At 41.0% G+C, this 18,463-nt stretch overlaps 1 protein-coding gene across 1 annotated transcript in view; it reads left to right on the top strand.

Moving 5' to 3' along the window:
* Positions 1-18,463, top strand: part of Chm (CHM Rab escort protein) — a 167,155-nt gene that overhangs the window by 145,290 nt on the left and 3,402 nt on the right. Inside the window, exons 13-14 of the mRNA XM_059250822.1 lie at positions 2,721-2,819; positions 14,505-14,665. Of these exons, the coding sequence (XP_059106805.1) occupies positions 2,721-2,819; positions 14,505-14,665 (260 nt within the window). The remainder of the gene's footprint in view (positions 1-2,720; positions 2,820-14,504; positions 14,666-18,463) is intronic.

The raw sequence follows: 18,463 nt of genomic DNA, 5'->3' as shown, positions 1-18,463 counted from the left end.
ATCCTGTCCTTCAAAATAAAATGTTTTCGATATCTTGTTAAATTAATTTTCAGTACTTTAGAAGGGACTACCATAGGAAAAGGTTGACTACTGCTTAGAAATGTCATCTGTGGATACACAGTCTTCAGTCACCCATCATTTATTCAGCCCACTTTACTATGCAGTGGTCTTTTGGGTACTTTCTTTTAGAACCAAACGTTGTTTTACAGTCTTTAATTACCTTTTTGACACATATCTCACAATTTACTTGCTATGCTGTGTTATAATTACAGATATCAGGATCGTTATTTATTATAATCCATTTTAATTGAGCAGTCCTGAAGGCTACTGAGGTGCTGAGCCCTGTTTGCTCCCATGCTAAATGACCCTGTGGCATGCTTTGCCCGTTCTGGTGTCTGCATTATATATGTCTTCCTCCATTGCCCTTGTCAGACTGCTTTCCTGCACAATACTGAAAGAAAAAGAAAACAAAATAACAACATAACATTTAGAAGTCAAAATTCTCTCAGCAAAGAACCAGAAATAACTGTTCACAAAACTTGTTTGGGAACACTGATACGTCTCCTAGGATATCTCATTTGCCAGAACTATTCTACAGAGGGTTAAAAAACAAGATAAGTAAGCTTGCGTGTAATATCTGTAATATTAGCATAAATAAGTCCTTAGTGAGGGATTGGGTAGTAAATGTTGTAACATCTTGGGTGCTTAAAAAAAATTAGGAAAGCAAAACAAGTACACTCCCTGGTTTTTGACTATGTGCAAAAAATCCCTTTGGATAAATGTGATGATATTACTATACTTGCAATGAAAGTGGAGACCAGTACTTCTTAAGCTGTTCATTCCATCTAGTACTACACTCCTTTTCTCGGCAGCCATGGATTAGGTAAATTATTGTGTCACTTATTACAGTTCTAAAAATCTTTACATCAACTCAAATTCATGTTCCCTTGGTTAATTTGGTTTTGTGCTACTGGGGTTGTTAAGAATTTGACATTATTGTGTTTTGTAAAGCTAAACAAGTTATATTACATCCTAAATGAAGTTTGTTTATTCTAAAATCATTTATGAATGAGCAAACATCATTTCTGCAACCTTTCCATTTGACATTCAAGTTCATGTTTTTTATAGTTGTTATTCATATGCTATGCAGTTTGAAATCTTTTTCTATACATAATAATCAGGCAGTAACAGCTGTTTTATTCTGGGATTTTATGTTACTCGAAGTTATTTATATGTGGTATGATTCTAGATTTGTGACTATCATATATAATAATGTATAATCTAAAGTTTTATACAGGATCTTGTTTACATACTCCTTTCTGGTTTTACAAGCCTACTAGGAAAACGTTGCACACCTTTCATCAAACAACTTTAGATAATTTAAAACAGTTTTCAGTGTCTTCTTCAATTTTTAGTTGCTGCTTGAAAATGTGATATTTCAAATTATTTTTGTTAGTATTGTTACAAAGCGGAGATTTTATTTAATAAATAAGTTGAATTTTTTCCTCTTGACCTTAGGTTAACATTCTGGAGTGATTTTTTTTTAACATTAAATTTTGCCATGAAATTGCAAGTTGAGTCAAGTTTTTCAAGGTTGGTTTATGAAACCAAATTGTGTGACATATGTCAAACTCATTTCCCCATTTAGCACTATGAAGAAAACGATTTTTCTGACCCTTTCACTTTTATGGACAAAACCAAGTATTCTTATTTGTGCTGTATTGCATAAATTACAGTTGGCTTTTATGAATATATGTGAAAGATAAGTTATGAGCCACATCAATCCCTATACATATAAATTATGTTTTCTTTGGTGATACCACAAACCATAATTTGTTGACTAGCCTGTATTGCAAAATTCCTTAAAAAAAACTTTTGGAACAGATTTGTGTGTTTGTATGTAGTGAATAAATTCAATGTATTCTGACTTCAGAACATTGAGGAATAGACTTCTTATCTTTTTCAACAGCCGTTTGCTTACTCTTATTTTATATTCAGGTTTTAATACTGTCCATTTTTGGTTTAAGATTTTATTATCATTAAAAAATTGTGGTTTTAAATAGAGAGTTGGCTTCATAAGACTTTATCAGTGGTAGTGCAGATGACCTAATTCCACCCCTTCTGCCTAATCGGGAGGACACCAAGGCCTGAGAGAAAAACTGCCTTGACATTACAGATACAGAAAGCATAAGAAAATGGGGGAAAAAAAAAACAGGATCATATAATCATGCTATACTATCTCACCCAGCGCTCTCAGATATTAGACTTGTCATTTCTGCATGTACTCCTGTATGTTTTTCTATGTATTTCTGAGTGGAAATCTTGTACTTTGCTCCCTCCCACCACCCTGGTGTGTGTGTGTGTGTGTGTGTGTGTGTGTGTGTGTGTGTGTGTGTGTGTGTGTGTACGTGTGTGCATATACAGATGATTTCATAAGCTTGACTACTTTATGTTTTGCAAAATTAACTTCAGCTGTTACTTACCTTTGGGTATTAATGTGATTTCTTTTAACTATCATTTGTACACATTTAATTTTTTGTATGACATAATACATTGGTTTTACCTGTATCCTCATTACTAGATTGTAAATTCATGGAACAGAGGAACCATGATTGGCTCAATCACTACTACGTATGATAGATACTAAGTGCTTTGAATATGAATAAAAGTTGTGATGAGCAGGAAGTGAGTATGTTTTTGGTTTCGGTTTTGTTTTTCAGATTTGGTGCATTTAACTTGTATGTCTTCTAAAACAGCAAGAGAAGATTTAGAACAAGTAGTACAGAAATTGTTTACTCCATATACAGAAATGGAAGCAGGTAAGAAAATAGATTATTTGTAGTGAAAAGTTAATGTAACATGATATTCCTCTTAGATATCTCATGAACTGAACTGAACCTGAATTAAAGTTCAGTATTCAGCAATAACTCCCACATACTTCTTTACTAAGGATTTTGAACAGTTATTGCATAAATAAGAGAAGAAATGTTCAGTCTTTATTGTTAAAGGAAAATAATCACACTTATAGACAAAAAAATCATAATTATCAAAATATACATTTATACACATAAATACTGAAAGACCCCCTGAAGGCAGTCTTCCCTCAGGAGAGATCCTTGCCCAAGGAACACACCGAAACCACGAATCAGATGCAAACAGCAAGAGGCTTTATTCCGGAACACGGGTACCCGGGGCGACACAGTCTCTCAAGAAGCTCAAGGGACTGGCGCGCCCACGGGCTGGAGCAGAGGGTTTTTATAGGGTTGGGCACGGGTACAGAAGCAAGAAGCCTGGTTACAGGGTTTTGATTGGATGATGCAAATGAGGCCAGTTCTGATTGGATGATTCGAATCAGGCCAGGTTCAAACCCAGGTCAGCTCGTGGTTTCTCCCCGAGCTCGCCCACGCCTAGCTTCTGTCTAGGGTACAGGGTGTTTTCCCGACCTTTTTCTGACCTTTTAGTTCCTCGCTCTGGGGCCAGGTGGCTAACTGAGCTCCTCAGTACCTCTCAGGCTTTATTCAAAAGCAGCTGAGCTAAGCTATGTTAGGCGGGGAGGCTGGGGGTCTTTCATTCCCCCATTTTCTTATCTCGGGAATGGAATCCTCCATTCATGGGGAAGATTGGTGACGTGACTCGAGTTCCATCTGGTTGAGCCTTTGGTATTGCTGGGTTAATACCAAAGTCTGAACAATAGAGACGCGTCCCCTGATAAATTGGACAAGTCTACTTAGGATACAGGGCCCAAACGTCAGGAGGAGTAATAGAATCAGAAGGGGTCCCAGAAGGGTGGAAATGAGGGTGGTGAGCCAGGGGGACCTTCTGAACCATCCTTTAAACCATCCCTGTTGCTCTTCAAAGAATTTTTGTCTCTGTTCTAATCGTTTTCTCAATTTAGCCATGCTATCTCTTACCACCCCAGTATGATCCGCATAGAAGCAACATTCCTCTTTAAGGGCGGCACACAACCCTCCCTCCTGTAAGAATAGGATGTCGAGTCCCCTTCTGTTCTGGAGCACTACTTCAGAGAGGGAGGTCAGGGATTTTTCTAAGGCGCTTACTGATTCCTCTAGGTCCCGAATGTCCTGATTCATGGCCGCTTGGAGCTGTCTGAATTGTTGGGTTTCCATTAGGGCGGTGGTGCCTGTCCCTACCCCGGCTGCTATTTCTCCCATAGTCAGCCCCCCCCCCAATATTAGGGCCAGAGTGAGAGACGCCGGCCCTCTCTTATACCGATAGGGTCTCATCTCAAAGTGTGGGTAAATCTCCTCTGGTGTATGGTAAACAATCTTTGGATACAACTCGATGAGCACACAAAAATCAGAGGTAGCATTGAGGGCTGAGACTGAAACGCAGGGGGTAAGCCCAGTATTACATGCCCAATAGGTACCATTAGGGCCGGTGACATAACCAGAGACAGCGCTTATGGATAGGGTGTGGTTACACAGGTGTTGGTGGGTGCGGGGGACGCTCCCTAGACATAGTCCTTGTCCTGACACCTCTGAGATTGTGAGCTTATGTTGGGCTGTCCCTAGACATTGGCCCGGAGGGGGACTGTGAGTGTTAGTATACATTTAAGGCCTGGTAAGCCCCTGCTAGCAGACCCAAGAACCGGTCTCCGGCTCCCGGCCGGGGCGGCCTGGCAGTGGCCGGAGTTATACCTGGGCTGGCAATCGAACTGGGTCGAGGGGCAATCTTCGGGGGTGCTGGAACAGGTAAGGAGGGGCGCTTCTGGTCAGAGAGAACCTGATTGGGGCCTATAGGGGCGGAGGCCTCCTCAATCTCAAGCTCGACAGTGAATCCTACGCCCCGATCATATCCGGTTTCATATAACCTGAGCCCCCAAGTGCGCCCCCGTTGCCAGTTTCTACCAGCCTTCCCCGGGCCAGTGAAAGTTATGTTTAGGGGGAGTCAGAGCCCGGGCTCGAATTGGCTGATCTCGGTGGACCCAGCTGAGCAAGACCCCCCCCCCCCCCCCCGCCTGTAGCCTTCCTGAAACCTCTATTGGGCTGGAGCTAGGACTCCAATATGCTGCACCAGTGGTCTCGCAGCCCCATTGGGCGCAGAAGAAATTCCTTCCCCCCCCCCCGCATTTCTTGGCGAGGGCCCAGCCCCTCCCATCGCCCCGGACAGACATAAAAGTCCGACTGGGCGAATCTACATCTTGCTTGAGGGTGACGGCATCCCAGATCCGGCCAATGCACCCCCCCCCAGGTGGGTGGAGGAGTTTAAGGCATCTGCCAGACCGTTTCCCCAGTTTGTGAGATGACCTTATGTTCCTGCTGGGTCGGTCTCCCGGGCAGCCTTCACATGAGAGGCGTGGATCCATGCAGCAATCGACCTTGAGTGCAGTGGGGGTGGTCAGCAAGACAGTGTAGGGCCCCTTCCACCGTGACTCTAGATTCTTAGTCTGGTGGCGCCGGACCCAAACGGAGTCCCCAATCTGGAAAGGATGGGGGACCACCGGCTTGTCCAGCTGCTCTCGGTAGGCTCCAGCCAAGGGTTTCCAGATCTCCTTCTGCACCAGCTGGAGGGCCTGTAGATGTGCTTCTAAAGTGGGGCTGGTGGCAAAAGATGAGATATCAGGATGGGGAAATTTCACGACTGGAGGTGGGGTCCCATATAGAATTTCAAAAGGGGTTAGGCCGTGCGGCCCAGGAGTATTCCGGGCTCGGTAAAGAGCCAAGGGAAGTAGGAGCACCCAATCTCTAGTGCCAGTTGCAAGCGTTAATTTGGTTAAAGTCTCCTTAATTGTCCTATTAGCTCGCTCTACCTGTCCTGAACTCTGGGGGCGGTATAGTTTCCAATTAACCCCCAATAATTTGGCCACTTTCTGACTTATCAGAGAGACGAAGGCCGGCCCATTGTCTGACCCCAATATATGAGGCATCCCATACCTGGGGAAGATCTCTTCCAACAGTTTCTTTGTTACCATATTAGCCGCCTCATTCTTGGTTGGAAACGCCCCAATCCATCCTGGAAAGGTGCCCACGAAGACCAGGAGGCACCGGCACCCACAGAGTCCGGGCCCAACCTCCGTGAAGTCTATTTCCCAATGTACACCTGGGCGATGCCCTCGTTGACGAGCCCCTTTGTTTAAATGAATCTTTCCTGCATTGACCTGAGCACAGGCTGGGCAGGTGGAGGATACCTGCTGAAGCACCCGGTCCTGGTTTCAGCGCATGAAGGAACCTCAGCATATATTGGGTATGGGAGGTTGGCATGACCACCAGATCCCCTAATATATAGGCTTGCCTCCGTTGTTCCCAGCCCGCCCCCATTTTCTTCAATCGGTTGTCGGACCAAGGCCTCCACGGCATGGGAGGCCAATTGCTAGCTCATGGTCTTCGGGGCTGTATGGCATGGGCTCTCTCCCGGGCGGAGGAGGCTCCGGAGTGTCCTGTATAGCCATTAACTGGCTGCTCCCTGTTGGCTGGGATGCCATTGTCCCGGCATCCTTAAGTAGAACTGCAATGGCTGCCATCATGCGGAGGCAGGGAGGCCATCCTGTGGCCACGGGGTCTGATTTAGATCCTGGACCGGCCTGTAGTCCCCTGTCCCCGGTTTCTTAACGGGCAAGAGAGGGGTATTCGCGTGCCAACCCCAGGCCCCCCGTCTCTGCCCAGGCTCGGGGAAACTCTCTCAGCCAGTCCTGTAACTCCTTAAGTGACTTTTCCGGGGATTCTGATTCAAACAAGCGGTACTCTTCCTCTAAATTGAAGGCCAGGATTTGCAGAGGGCCCCCTCTGGGGCCCGTGACCCTCGGTCCCTTCTCATCAAAATAGATGTGCAGAAAGGAATGAGTTACTTGCCCTGAAGCCAGTTGAACTTTTCTCTCGATAGTCCAATAATATCTCTTGTTTCCAGTTGCCCCCTGCACCAGTGCAGAATGCCGGCTAAGAGGCACTCCGGCATGAGTTAGGACTGAATGTTCGGCACCAGTATTAACCAGGAAGGTCACGGGCTGCCCCCCGATCTTGAGGGTTATCCTAGGCTCAGGGGGGGGCTCCTGGCCTCGACCCCCCTAGTCCTCCAGACTAAGGAGGTCCATGGTCTTGGGCTTGGGCCGGCGGGGTCCTTGTGGCTTCTTGGGGCATTCTCGGGCCCAGTGTCCCTTCTCCTTGCAGTAAGCACATTGATCTTTATCTTGGGGTGGCCTCCTTCGTTCTCCCGACCTGTCTCCCTCTCTCCGCTGTCTCTGAGATACAACAGCGGCCAGAACTTTCTTCTCCCTATGCTGCTTCCTATCCCTTTCCTCTTGTTTCTGCCATCTCTTTTCCTCACGCTCTTCAGGAGTTTCTCTCTTATCGAATACTTTCTCTGCTTCCTTCATTAGGTCTGGCAACCCTAACACCTGTAAACCCTCCAACCGCTGCAATTTGGCTCTGAAATGATAGGATAATACCTGGTGCCTGTCTAGAAGTGCAGCGGGTGTCTCTTCCTTCACATTCCCTTCCTTTCCCTGTATCACATTCCCTTCCTTTCCCTGTATCACATTCCTTTCCTTTCCCTGTATCATATTCCCTTCCTGAGCCAAATTGGTAGGCCTTCTAACGGCCGCTCGGAGACCCGCTAAGAGCAACTGGCGATAGAGACGTAGATGCTCCCTACCTTCAGGCGTATTGAAATCCCAGTTAGGGCGAGTCAAGGGAGAAGCCGCATCGATGACATTCGGGAGTTGGGATGGCTTCCCGTCATCGCCCGGAACCTGCTTCCGGGCCTCCAGGAAAACTCTCTGCTTTTCCTCTACTGTTAAGAGGGTCTGCAGGAGCTGCTCCAATCGTCCCAAGTCGGCCTCATCTTCCTTGTCCTCATCTGAGGTCCTGCTGGTTGAGAAAACCTTAGCCTCTGCTAACGGCCGGATCGCGGCCGCGGCCGCCGCCGCCGCCGCCGTCGCCCCCGCAGCGGCGGGAGCCGCTGCCGCTCCGCCCGGTTGCCGAGCGGGTCCAACCTGATAGGGAGGGGGCTCCTCTACCAGGAGATCTATGAGAGGGGAGTTAGGGTCCGGGGGAAGGACAGGGGGCTTGGGAGTCTCCTTGTGAGGGAGCACAGGGTAAAGGGAAGAGTCCGGGTTGAGGGGTACAGAGGGCCCAGAGACTGGAGGGGGCTGTGGGAGGAAAGGCTTGACCCATGGAAATGGGTTTTCGACCAGAGATCTCCAGATGACGATGTATGGGACCTGGTCGGGGTGCCCATAAGGATTAGGGGCAAAAACCTTGCCCTCCACCTGTAAAATAAGAGAGAGGTTAAAGGATCCTTCTCGCGGCCAGCCAACATCCATCATGACCCATTCGGCCTTGCAGAGGGTGATCCATTTTTTCTTTTTAACAATGACACCTTCATTGTTTCCTCGGGCCTTAACATCAGACCAGTGGTCCGTGGTTAAGCTCAGTGGGGTGGTGATGGTCTGCCCCATGGTGGTCTCTAGATAAAGAAGTGTTAGACAAGTAACGATAAACAAAAAGACAAGACAGACGACAGAAATTTGCGCTGCGCGGCTTCGGCGTAAAACCGAAGACAGAAATACGGGGAAGCGGAGGAACCTCCGTCCCCTACCCGAAATACGGGGAAGCGGAGGAACCTCCGTCCCCTACCCGAAATACGGGGAAGCGGAGGAACCTCCGTCCCCTACCCGAGTGACCTGTGGAACGTCTTCCAGGGTTTCGGTGGGCGAAGTCTGAGCTCGTCAGCTCCTTCAGCCCCCACCACCGACTCAGACCTGACCTGAATCAGACCTGACCTGAATTAGGGCGCCCGACGAAAACAGAAGACGAATAGACAGACTGAGACAAGACAGACAGTGGCCGGCCAACTTACCTCCTATCAGTGGGTCGGTGGTCCCGAGGCAGGGGGTCTCTTTTCCCGGCCAACGCACCAAATGAAAGACCCCCTGAAGGCAGTCTTCCCTCAGGAGAGACCCTTGCCCAAGGAACACACCGAAACCACGAATCAGATGCAAACAGCAAGAGGCTTTATTCCGGAACACGGGTACCCGGGGCGACACAGTCTCTCAAGAAGCTCAAGGGACTGGCGCGCCCACGGGCTGGAGCAGAGGGTTTTTATAGGGTTGGGCACGGGTACAGAAGCAAGAAGCCTGGTTACAGGGTTTTGATTGGATGATGCAAATGAGGCCAGTTCTGATTGGATGATTCGAATCAGGCCAGGTTCAAACCCAGGTCAGCTCGTGGTTTCTCCCCGAGCTCGCCCACGCCTAGCTTCTGTCTAGGGTACAGGGTGTTTTCCCGACCTTTTTCTGACCTTTTAGTTCCTCGCTCTGGGGCCAGGTGGCTAACTGAGCTCCTCAGTACCTCTCAGGCTTTATTCAAAAGCAGCTGAGCTAAGCTATGTTAGGCGGGGAGGCTGGGGGTCTTTCAATACATGCCTGAGAAAGGGAAGGTACTGGGAAATTTCTCAATTAATTTTGGTAATATTACAGGTACTTTTTCATAACTATATTTATTTTACAGGATTTTTATGAAAAAGCATATATTACTTTATTAAAATGTTGCTTTAACTTTCAGAAAATTAAAATATTACTTGGCAAGTATACAAGTCCTAACTATTAAATGATTATCTTTAAGTACTACTTCTATACCAAATACTTAGCTCTGTAAATATCTGTTTCTGACTCATAGTTAAAGAATACTTTTCCACTTTGAATTTTTAAAATTACCACCACCACCCCCCAAAAAAAACAAAACAAGGTACAACTAGTAGCTCTTACTGGAACAAATATCGCATATGTAGTATGTCAGTGGTCAGAAATGTAGTGTGATAGATCTTCCTCATGTATATGAAGTAAAGGTAATTTTTCACTGAAGCATTTTCATGTTTGCTTGATTCCTTTGACTTTCTTCCAGTCTTCCATTGCTGTTTTCTTTAAATGATACACTTATTCAGATAGCCAGCCATTTGTTTTTATTCCTAATGGTTCTATTTACTCCTTTCTTAATACAGAGATGATAGTGAGATATAAACATTTACATATTTGACAAAGTGTTCCATTTATAGTTGCTAATGTAATTTCTTTGTGAAATCCCCAGTTGAATAAATTCTTTTTATCTAAAAAAAGCTTCACTTGAGTTTAGATTTAGTTCATTTATATATATTTTTTATTTGAATGTGTTGTAGAAATGTTTGAGTTACCGTTAAAAATTTCATTTCAGTGTTGTAACATACACAACCATACCCCTCAATCTGTGTAGAGTCATAGGTTTTATCCTTTGCTCATAACCATGAGTATTGTTTTCATTTCTGAAATTTTTCATAATGTCTCTGTTATAATTTCAGTTTATGACTGTGCCAAATAATACACTAAACATATCATTATTCCTCACTTTTTAAATGCATTTAATTTTCTGGTTTACATATCAGGCTTGCGGAAATTACATGTTCGCTAACTAGCATCCACTAGCCATTTTAGATTTTTAAGATTAATCTTAATGGTGAAAGTGATCCCAGTTAGAAATGATGTATTGTTTGGAAGCTGAGTGAAATTCTTTAGCAAGAACTATGCCAGAGGGGTCCTCAGGTGCACCGAGGCACTGCAAAGCTAGTTTTCACTGACACATAGGCCTTTTTATCATCAGGATGAGGTAGTGGTCATATTTTAATTAAAATGTCAGAACAAATACTGTTGGAGTTATTGAAAATGAATCACCAGATAAAGTGAGCACTGGGCCATGGCAGGTCAAAGAGGCAAAGTCACCTGCAGAAGCGAACTCAATTCATTTTCCTGCCTAAATGAGGGAGAAGCAACTTTATGAGCAATATGAACTTTTAATACATTAAAATACGTCCTTCTCTTGCAAAAGCTTGTATTTTTACAGGCTTTTATTATGTTTTGGTTATTTGACAATCATCTGAAACTTTGTGATTTAGAACATTGTAAATATTTTTTGCTGAAACGTAACAGAATAATGTCGTGTGGCCTTTTTTTGCATTTGAGTTCTACATTCTATATGGTGTTGTGCATCATAAACCTTTATGAAAATTAGCCTAGTCACCTTAAAAGGAAGTTCTTTCATGAAAAGGATGATGATCTCTTTACTACTATAACACTGATTGACAGTGTATGTGGGGAATTGTAGTAAGATTCTGAAGACAATGCCTATCTTTCTTACCTTTCTGGTTCATGGATATCAGCCAGAGCTCTTCAGATTGCCCTCTCCAAAGAAATAATTATACTCTTACCCACCCACCAGGCTCCTTTAAGCACATCAGATATCTCTAAATCCTTGTCTACTTTTTAATCTAAAGAAATATCAGATGATTTGTGCTTAATGAGCCTTATTCTATAGAAAAAATAAGGTCATTGCTTACAATTAATTTTCTTGTGTAGAGTCTACAATATCCTTGTAAACATTGAGAAGTGATAAACTGAGTGGTATGTGAACCTCACTGACAGAACTTTACTGATTTCTTATTTATAATACAAGACTTTCTAATACATGGTAAAGCAAGAATTTTGTTGATACAGTACTTTAAAATGTCTAGAATGTAATATTAGGACAGCATCATCTTTCTGACTTTTTAATTTGTTTTCCCTCCATTCTGCCTGGTTAGTGGAGTTGCCTCATTCCATTGTAGTCATTTTTATCTCTAACAGCAATGCTTCCTAAAACAAATTCCCTGCATAGATGAAGTGTTAATTTGCTGCCTGGCAAAGGTACTAAATATTTGCTGTACCAGGAAATCAAATGCCATCTCTTAATTTCTTGTTTTGTATTTCAATTTTATATTCCAGGGCTTAAGCAGCTTAACTAAATTACTTTACTTGTTCACTGCACATGGCATGCACCTATAGATAGTTACTGCTTTCATTTGGTTTGCCTTGTCTATTTTTCTTTTACCTGCTTTATTCAGGATATGTACTTGTTTAATTAACACAATCTTATTCTATGTCAGCTGTTACTTCCTTAGTCCAGCACATCATCTAACTGATTGAAATGAGCAATTGTTTATCAGCTTTAGTAGTTTTGACAATTACTTGCTTCAGAGTGCATATTATTTTTCCAGCTCTCTCTCTCTGCCTCCAGCTGACCTCCAAGAAAGATGAAGCAATTACATGTCTCTTTGAAGGTTCTAAGGTCAAAGCTTGATGGCTCCCTTGTATCCAGACCATTGATCTTCAGACTATGTCAATTTTCACTTTCAACATAGTTTCTTGTCAAAGCCTTAACCTTTGTGAAATCTCTTTCCTAAAATCTGTAGGGCTATTCATTTCACCCGTCTTGTATTGAATGAAGGCTGTCGTCTGAGGCAGAGAACATTTATGAACTACAAGATAGGCTCACCTAATATATACCTAGATATGACCTGGGCCCTATTAAAGACCTTCCACACCTTAGCTCACTTCCCTGCTGTGGTATTTGATGCCATTACACATAGGTGGCATTTCCCTATGTGATGCAGTATTTGATGCATCACTCATAGGTGGTGGTTTTAAGTAAATTCTCACAGTTAAGTGAAGCTAAACTCACTGTCAATTTAATAAAAGCCACATGATTTTAACTGAAGTATATTTCTTACATTCTTTTGTTAATAAGTAGTTTTTGCTACCTAATATGTCCCTGCATGAATTAGTGGTACCTAGGACTCAAATCTTAGCATCAGTAAGAGATCCCTTAGGGCTAGAGAGAGGAATCAGTGGTTAAGAATGTCTCCTCTTCCTAAGAACCTGGCTTCAATTTTTATTAACCACATGGTAGCTCACAACTGTCTGGAACTCCAGTTCCTGAGAGATTCTATGGCCTCTTCTAGCTTCTGCATGTACATGGTGCAGACATATATGCAGACAAAACACCTACCTACCCACATAAAATAAACAATTATGAAAAATTAAAGACTCCTTATAAGATCACTTATTTCACTCAGCTCCTTATCTTTTCACACTAATTACTATGAATTGTTCAGAACAAACTAGACAAATGGCATATTTGCTCTTCCTACAGTAGAGAGATTTAAAATTAAATAAAATTATCCTGGGGCCTAGGACATTCTTATTAATTCAGTGGCTTATTTAGCTAAAAATGGTTCTACATTGTTTAGTAATTCAATAAGAACAGTAACTGGATAATTATACCGTTAGCATTTTCTTGATGATTCACACTGTATCTCACAGAGTTGGACTATTGTCATAAACATTCCTTATCATTATGTAGAATTTGAATTTTTGGCAGAGTTGGGCTAGAGAAAACTATAATCAATACATATATTAACAGCAATATTTTCTGTCTTCAACCAAAGAAACTTTAATTGTAACATTTTAAAAGAAGAGAGGCAGAGCAGTGATCATTACTATAATAAGAAATAGGCTGTAGGAATTGAGGCTAACAAGATTGGACCTTTCTATAAACACTTTATATTTTGATTATTGAGAATAGTACTAAAGTCAATTTATACATTATTTAATGTATGTTTTTTGTGTGCTATGCCCTGCATTAGGAGAAATTTTTAAAAAACAGGAGAATCAGAACTAAGTCTACTCCATCTGTGTGTACCCAGATCCTATGTCATTGCCTAACATGCATAATGGTTGGCTGCTATTCAGTGAGTGAACTTGTACTCAAAATGACATTCAACCTATTTGCCTCATTTTTTGGTAATTGTTTTTGTTTGTTGTTTCCCATTAATTTTGTGATCCAATAACATAAAGCATTAGAACGAGAGTTAGAATATATCATTTTAAATTCTGTATGTTAAGTAATATTTTTAGAGATATTATTCATATGCCATACAATTTTCACATTTTAAGTAAAACTCTAAGTTTTAAAAGGTATATTCACAGAACTGTCTAAACATCTCTAGAAACAACTATAAAACATTTGTTTCTGCCCTCTGCCAAAGAAACTCCATATCCATAAATACCGACCTGACCTTTGTCCCAACCCCCTCTCCCTGACCTCTAAGTACCCATTAATTCCTATCTCTATTTGCTATGCTTTTGTTTATTCTGAATAATGTCATTTTCTATAATTATCATTTCATATGTATATACTATTAAGTTACTATATAACATTAAGTTATTTTTTTATGTGTAACATGATTTATGGTAACTTTTCACTTAGAGGAGATAATTTAAAGGTGGGTGTGATGTAAGAACTTTAATATTTTATTGCATTTATTTATTTATTTGTGTGTTCATGTGTACACAACACTGCACATTTGGTCAGAGGACAATTCAGGTGTTGTTTCTCTCTTTCCGTCATGTGAGTTCCAGAGATTGCACACCAGTCTTCAGTCTTGGTAACCAGTGTCTTAACCAGCTGAGCCATCTTGCCAACCTTTCAAAATAATTTCTAAAATCTAACTTGTCCTGGATTGAAAAGTGTTCATTGTTTGAAATGCCATATACTTCCCTTAGAGTTTGTGTTTTCGCATTCAATAATCGCTTATATATAAAAATGTCCGATTTACTATAATGTCGTCATAGCTTTATTGATATTTGCCCGTACAGTATAGTAAATTATGTTTTTCAATGTGATAAAATTTATTTCTACCACTAGAAAATGAACATGTTGAAAAGCCAAGGATTCTGTGGGCACTCTACTTCAATATGAGAGATTCTTCAGATATCAGCAGAGATTGTTATAATGATTTACCATCCAATGTTTATGTGTGCTCTGGCCCAGACTGTGGGCTAGGAAATGATAATGCAGTCAAACAGGTAAGGCATTGGTGTTTCTCAGTTTTGTATTAAGAAATTGATATACTGGGCTAAGTGAGTGGTTTATCCTCCTGGGAAGAGGGAAAAGATAATAGTAAAACATCTTTCTTTCTCATTTACTGTTTGGCTTTTTTTTTCTGTGAACTACAGTGCTACGTTAAATATACTTTTATCAGCTATTTTACCTCCTTGAGTTATATAAGGAATTATAAAGGCTTATTTATGAGTACTACTTTGAGAATAAATAATGAAGATATTAGAAATATATATTCTTAAAAATGAATTTAAAATGCCTGTATTCTTAAATAATGCTTCTAATAGAAACAGTTGGATTATTGGTGCATATTTTGAAAAATAAATGTTATTCTGCAATAACCTGAGCCATTTCTAGAAGGGTAGAATGAGTAAACTATGTAAAATAATTTTATAATGCTCTAATGCATTTCTTAATCTTAGAAAAGAATGAGTGATGTCATTTTATATAATGAACATAACACCATTAATGTTTTGACTCAAGTCAGTGCCCCAAAGCTGCTGTTATAATTGCCAAGAAGTATAATAAATCCACATGGGCTAGTCCTAGGTAGAGCTGTGAAGAAGTACCCACTTATTCTAGGCGCCAAAGGTACACTCTGATTCCATTAAGCAGAAGTTCCTTAGGGCATATTACAAAACATGTTTTTTTACCTTGATAGGAAAAAAAGAAGAGAAGGTATGCTTTGAGACAAATGTGTAAACTTTTGTCAGATGCTTTTGTCACATCCATTGTTTAGTGAACAAATAGATAATTTAATATTGTTTTTGTTTTTTAGTAATTTTGTTCTTCATAATTTCATATATGTACATTGTGTATTCTAAATACTTTTCATCTACCCATTCCTATTTCCTTGCCAACCCTATCAGTAATCCCCTTACTCACACACACGCACGCATGCACACTACAAATCTCTTTCCCCTATTTATCAGTTTGGGATTTGTTTAATATCCCCATGTAGTTTGGTTAGGGCCAAGTATGTGACTCTAAGTTTGAAACTAACCTTGAAGGCCTGAACTAGGGAGTATGCAACTAGATACTCTGCTTCCCCAATCCTAAACTCTGTTGGTTACCAATAGATCAGCAGTGAGTGGTAGACCCCCTTCAGTCCCATTTCCTTCCATACCTGAGAGGTATGAGGGCCCAACTTTTGTGAACATAGTTTCATGGTTGCCATGCTATATCTTTCTTACAAAATGGTGTTTCACATCTTCTTTCCACCCCCTTGTCTGCAGTTCCCTGAGCTTTGTGGAGTGTGTGTGTGTATGGGAGGGGTTGACTCTAAGACCACAGAAGACCATGGATTCAATTATGTTATCACCAGTAACAGTGAGTTTAGTACCAAGTGGTCTTACTGAAACTTTAAAAATCTCTTTTGTTACAGCAGTAATGCTATGAACAGTGAACCAACCTTTGCCATAATTTTATATTTCATCATTAGAGACTAATATTGGTCCTGGAAAATTATGCTAGGTCCTGAATGATGTCAAACGTACAGGGAATTACAACTCCTACCCATAGCTCAAGATTTGCATTGTTTTAAACTATTAACTTGGTTTTTACTTTAGTGACCCATTTTTCATGAAAGAAGAAAATTTCAAAACGCCTTTAGCCAATTAACTTAGGTTGGTATTTTTTCCTGAGTAAACAAACTTTTTAGATGAATTTTAAAATAAGGACTTACAAGTGCTTTTGTGAGCTATACTGCATACTAGAACATTACAGGTAAGGGGCTATATTTTTATGCAGTAATTTGCTTCACAAAAAGATAACTTTCATGGGTTATATGAAATATAATGAAGAAAACACCATTAATGTTTGTTTGAATGCTCATTAACATGTTACATATCATATCCACTTGAGGAAAAATATGCCTTCTTTAAAGAGCATCAGTAATATTTATAAATTGCCAGTTTATTCAGATAAATTGAGCTCTAATTCCAGTATATCATCATGTGGTTATCTCAGTCACCTATTGGCAACTTCTGTTTTCTAAATAAGAAAGTTATTCATGAAAACTCTCAGAATATTATCATGGCTTTGCCTATGTAAAATGCACAGGCCTCTGCAGAGTTGTAATATATTTCTTTTTCAGCTGAAATTATACATTTTAGCATTTGGAAATTTTGCACCTCTTACCAGTTAATGCATAGAGATTGAATATATAGATCTGACTTTCTTGTATCTATGTGACAGCTTATGATTTTAGGATGCACTAATGACTTACACACTGATAATACTACTTGATCTAGCTTTAGAAGCCACCAGTTCAGTACGTATAGTGACCATGAAAACCTTGTATGGTGGGACATGATAAATGTGGAGCATGACCCATTTAAATCAAAGACAAACACTGCAGATGGAGAGAATAGCATCTTGACCTGCACAGGATGTAAACATTGTGTTTTAGAAAGTCCAACTAACCACTTCTTAGTGTAGCAAAACATGAGATCTGGAGGTTGAAAGAAATGATAGAAGGTAGGACCAGAGAAAGTAGGCTGGAAGAGTGTATAATGTAATAGTTAGGACTGTCAGTTTTATCTTGTCAGTAATGGGGTGATTTTAAGCTGGGAAGTGGCATAAAGAGAATTTTGTTTTCCATAAGCACTATTGAGAGTCGCATAGAGATAGATTATGGTAAGAGGCAGGGTCCTTGAGGCAAGACGACTACTCCGATTTACAAACTGTCTCTTTGACAGATGGTTCCTGCTGGAACTTTGTCAGTGGGGAAAGAACAGAGTTTAAGAAACAGAAAATGTCACACACGGGGGAGGGTCTTGACCCTACCTCAGCTGATTGTACCAGGCTCTGCTGACTCCCCATGGGAGACTTTGACTTCGAAAATTTGGGGATGGGGGTGGGTTGAGGGGGAGAGCTGGGGGTGGGAAGAGGGAAGGGGGAGTATCTGTGGTTGGTATGTAAAGTGAATGGAAAATTTCTTAATAATAAAAAAAAAGAAACAGAAAATGGCATTCCCATGATTTGGCATCTGTTTACATGAGGAAGCAAAGGGGAGAGAGAACTTTTACAGACAGGATGGAAATATAGGACAAAAGGCCATCAGGGAGAACTGAGGTGTGAAGTAGTAGAGGCCTTGATGTAGGTCTTCAAGCCTCTACAGTAGGAGCCAGGAATCTCTGGCAAAGGCCCATACTGAACTCCTAGGATGAAGAGCAAAGTAAGCATGTCTGGTATTTAATTGAGAGATTTGTAGTAGACAGCACAGAGTTAACTGTGATCACTAAGCAGCACATTAGATCCACAGCAGTTAGTCATTTTGTCACTAAAAGTGTATATCGTCTGATCACTATTTCCTTATTCCTCCACTTTATACTTCAAGAAACCAGATGTTAAGTGTTCTAACTATGAACATCCAAAATGGTAGCTATGAATGTTTTTGTTTTTAATTAGCATAAAAGGTATTTCGTATCATTGTGGAATTTTCAAACAAAACTTGATTTTTGTCACTCTGAATTTGAATCAGTTTGCTTAATGTACTTTCCAAATTTAAGTTAAGGCATGATTTAGTTCATTTGATTTTGGTAACCATTATACTATGTATGCCAAGATGTCACTACATACATATCCATATATATTCAACTAAATATTTCAAATTTTTAATGTATATACATATTAAATATTCTGTTTCAAAATGTGTATATATTTGAAGCATACCTAAAAATCAAATTGCTTTCAAATCCATATTAAATGCAGGAAAATGGCTCTGTTGGTAAAGGTGCTTGCCATGAAAGTCTCCCAACCTG

The sequence above is a fragment of the Peromyscus eremicus genome, chromosome X (genome assembly GCF_949786415.1).
Source record: "Peromyscus eremicus chromosome X, PerEre_H2_v1, whole genome shotgun sequence".
NCBI classification, from domain to species: Eukaryota; Metazoa; Chordata; class Mammalia; order Rodentia; family Cricetidae; genus Peromyscus; species Peromyscus eremicus.
Note: the sequence above shows the minus strand (reverse complement) of the source record. Positions and strands in the feature narration are given on the sequence as shown.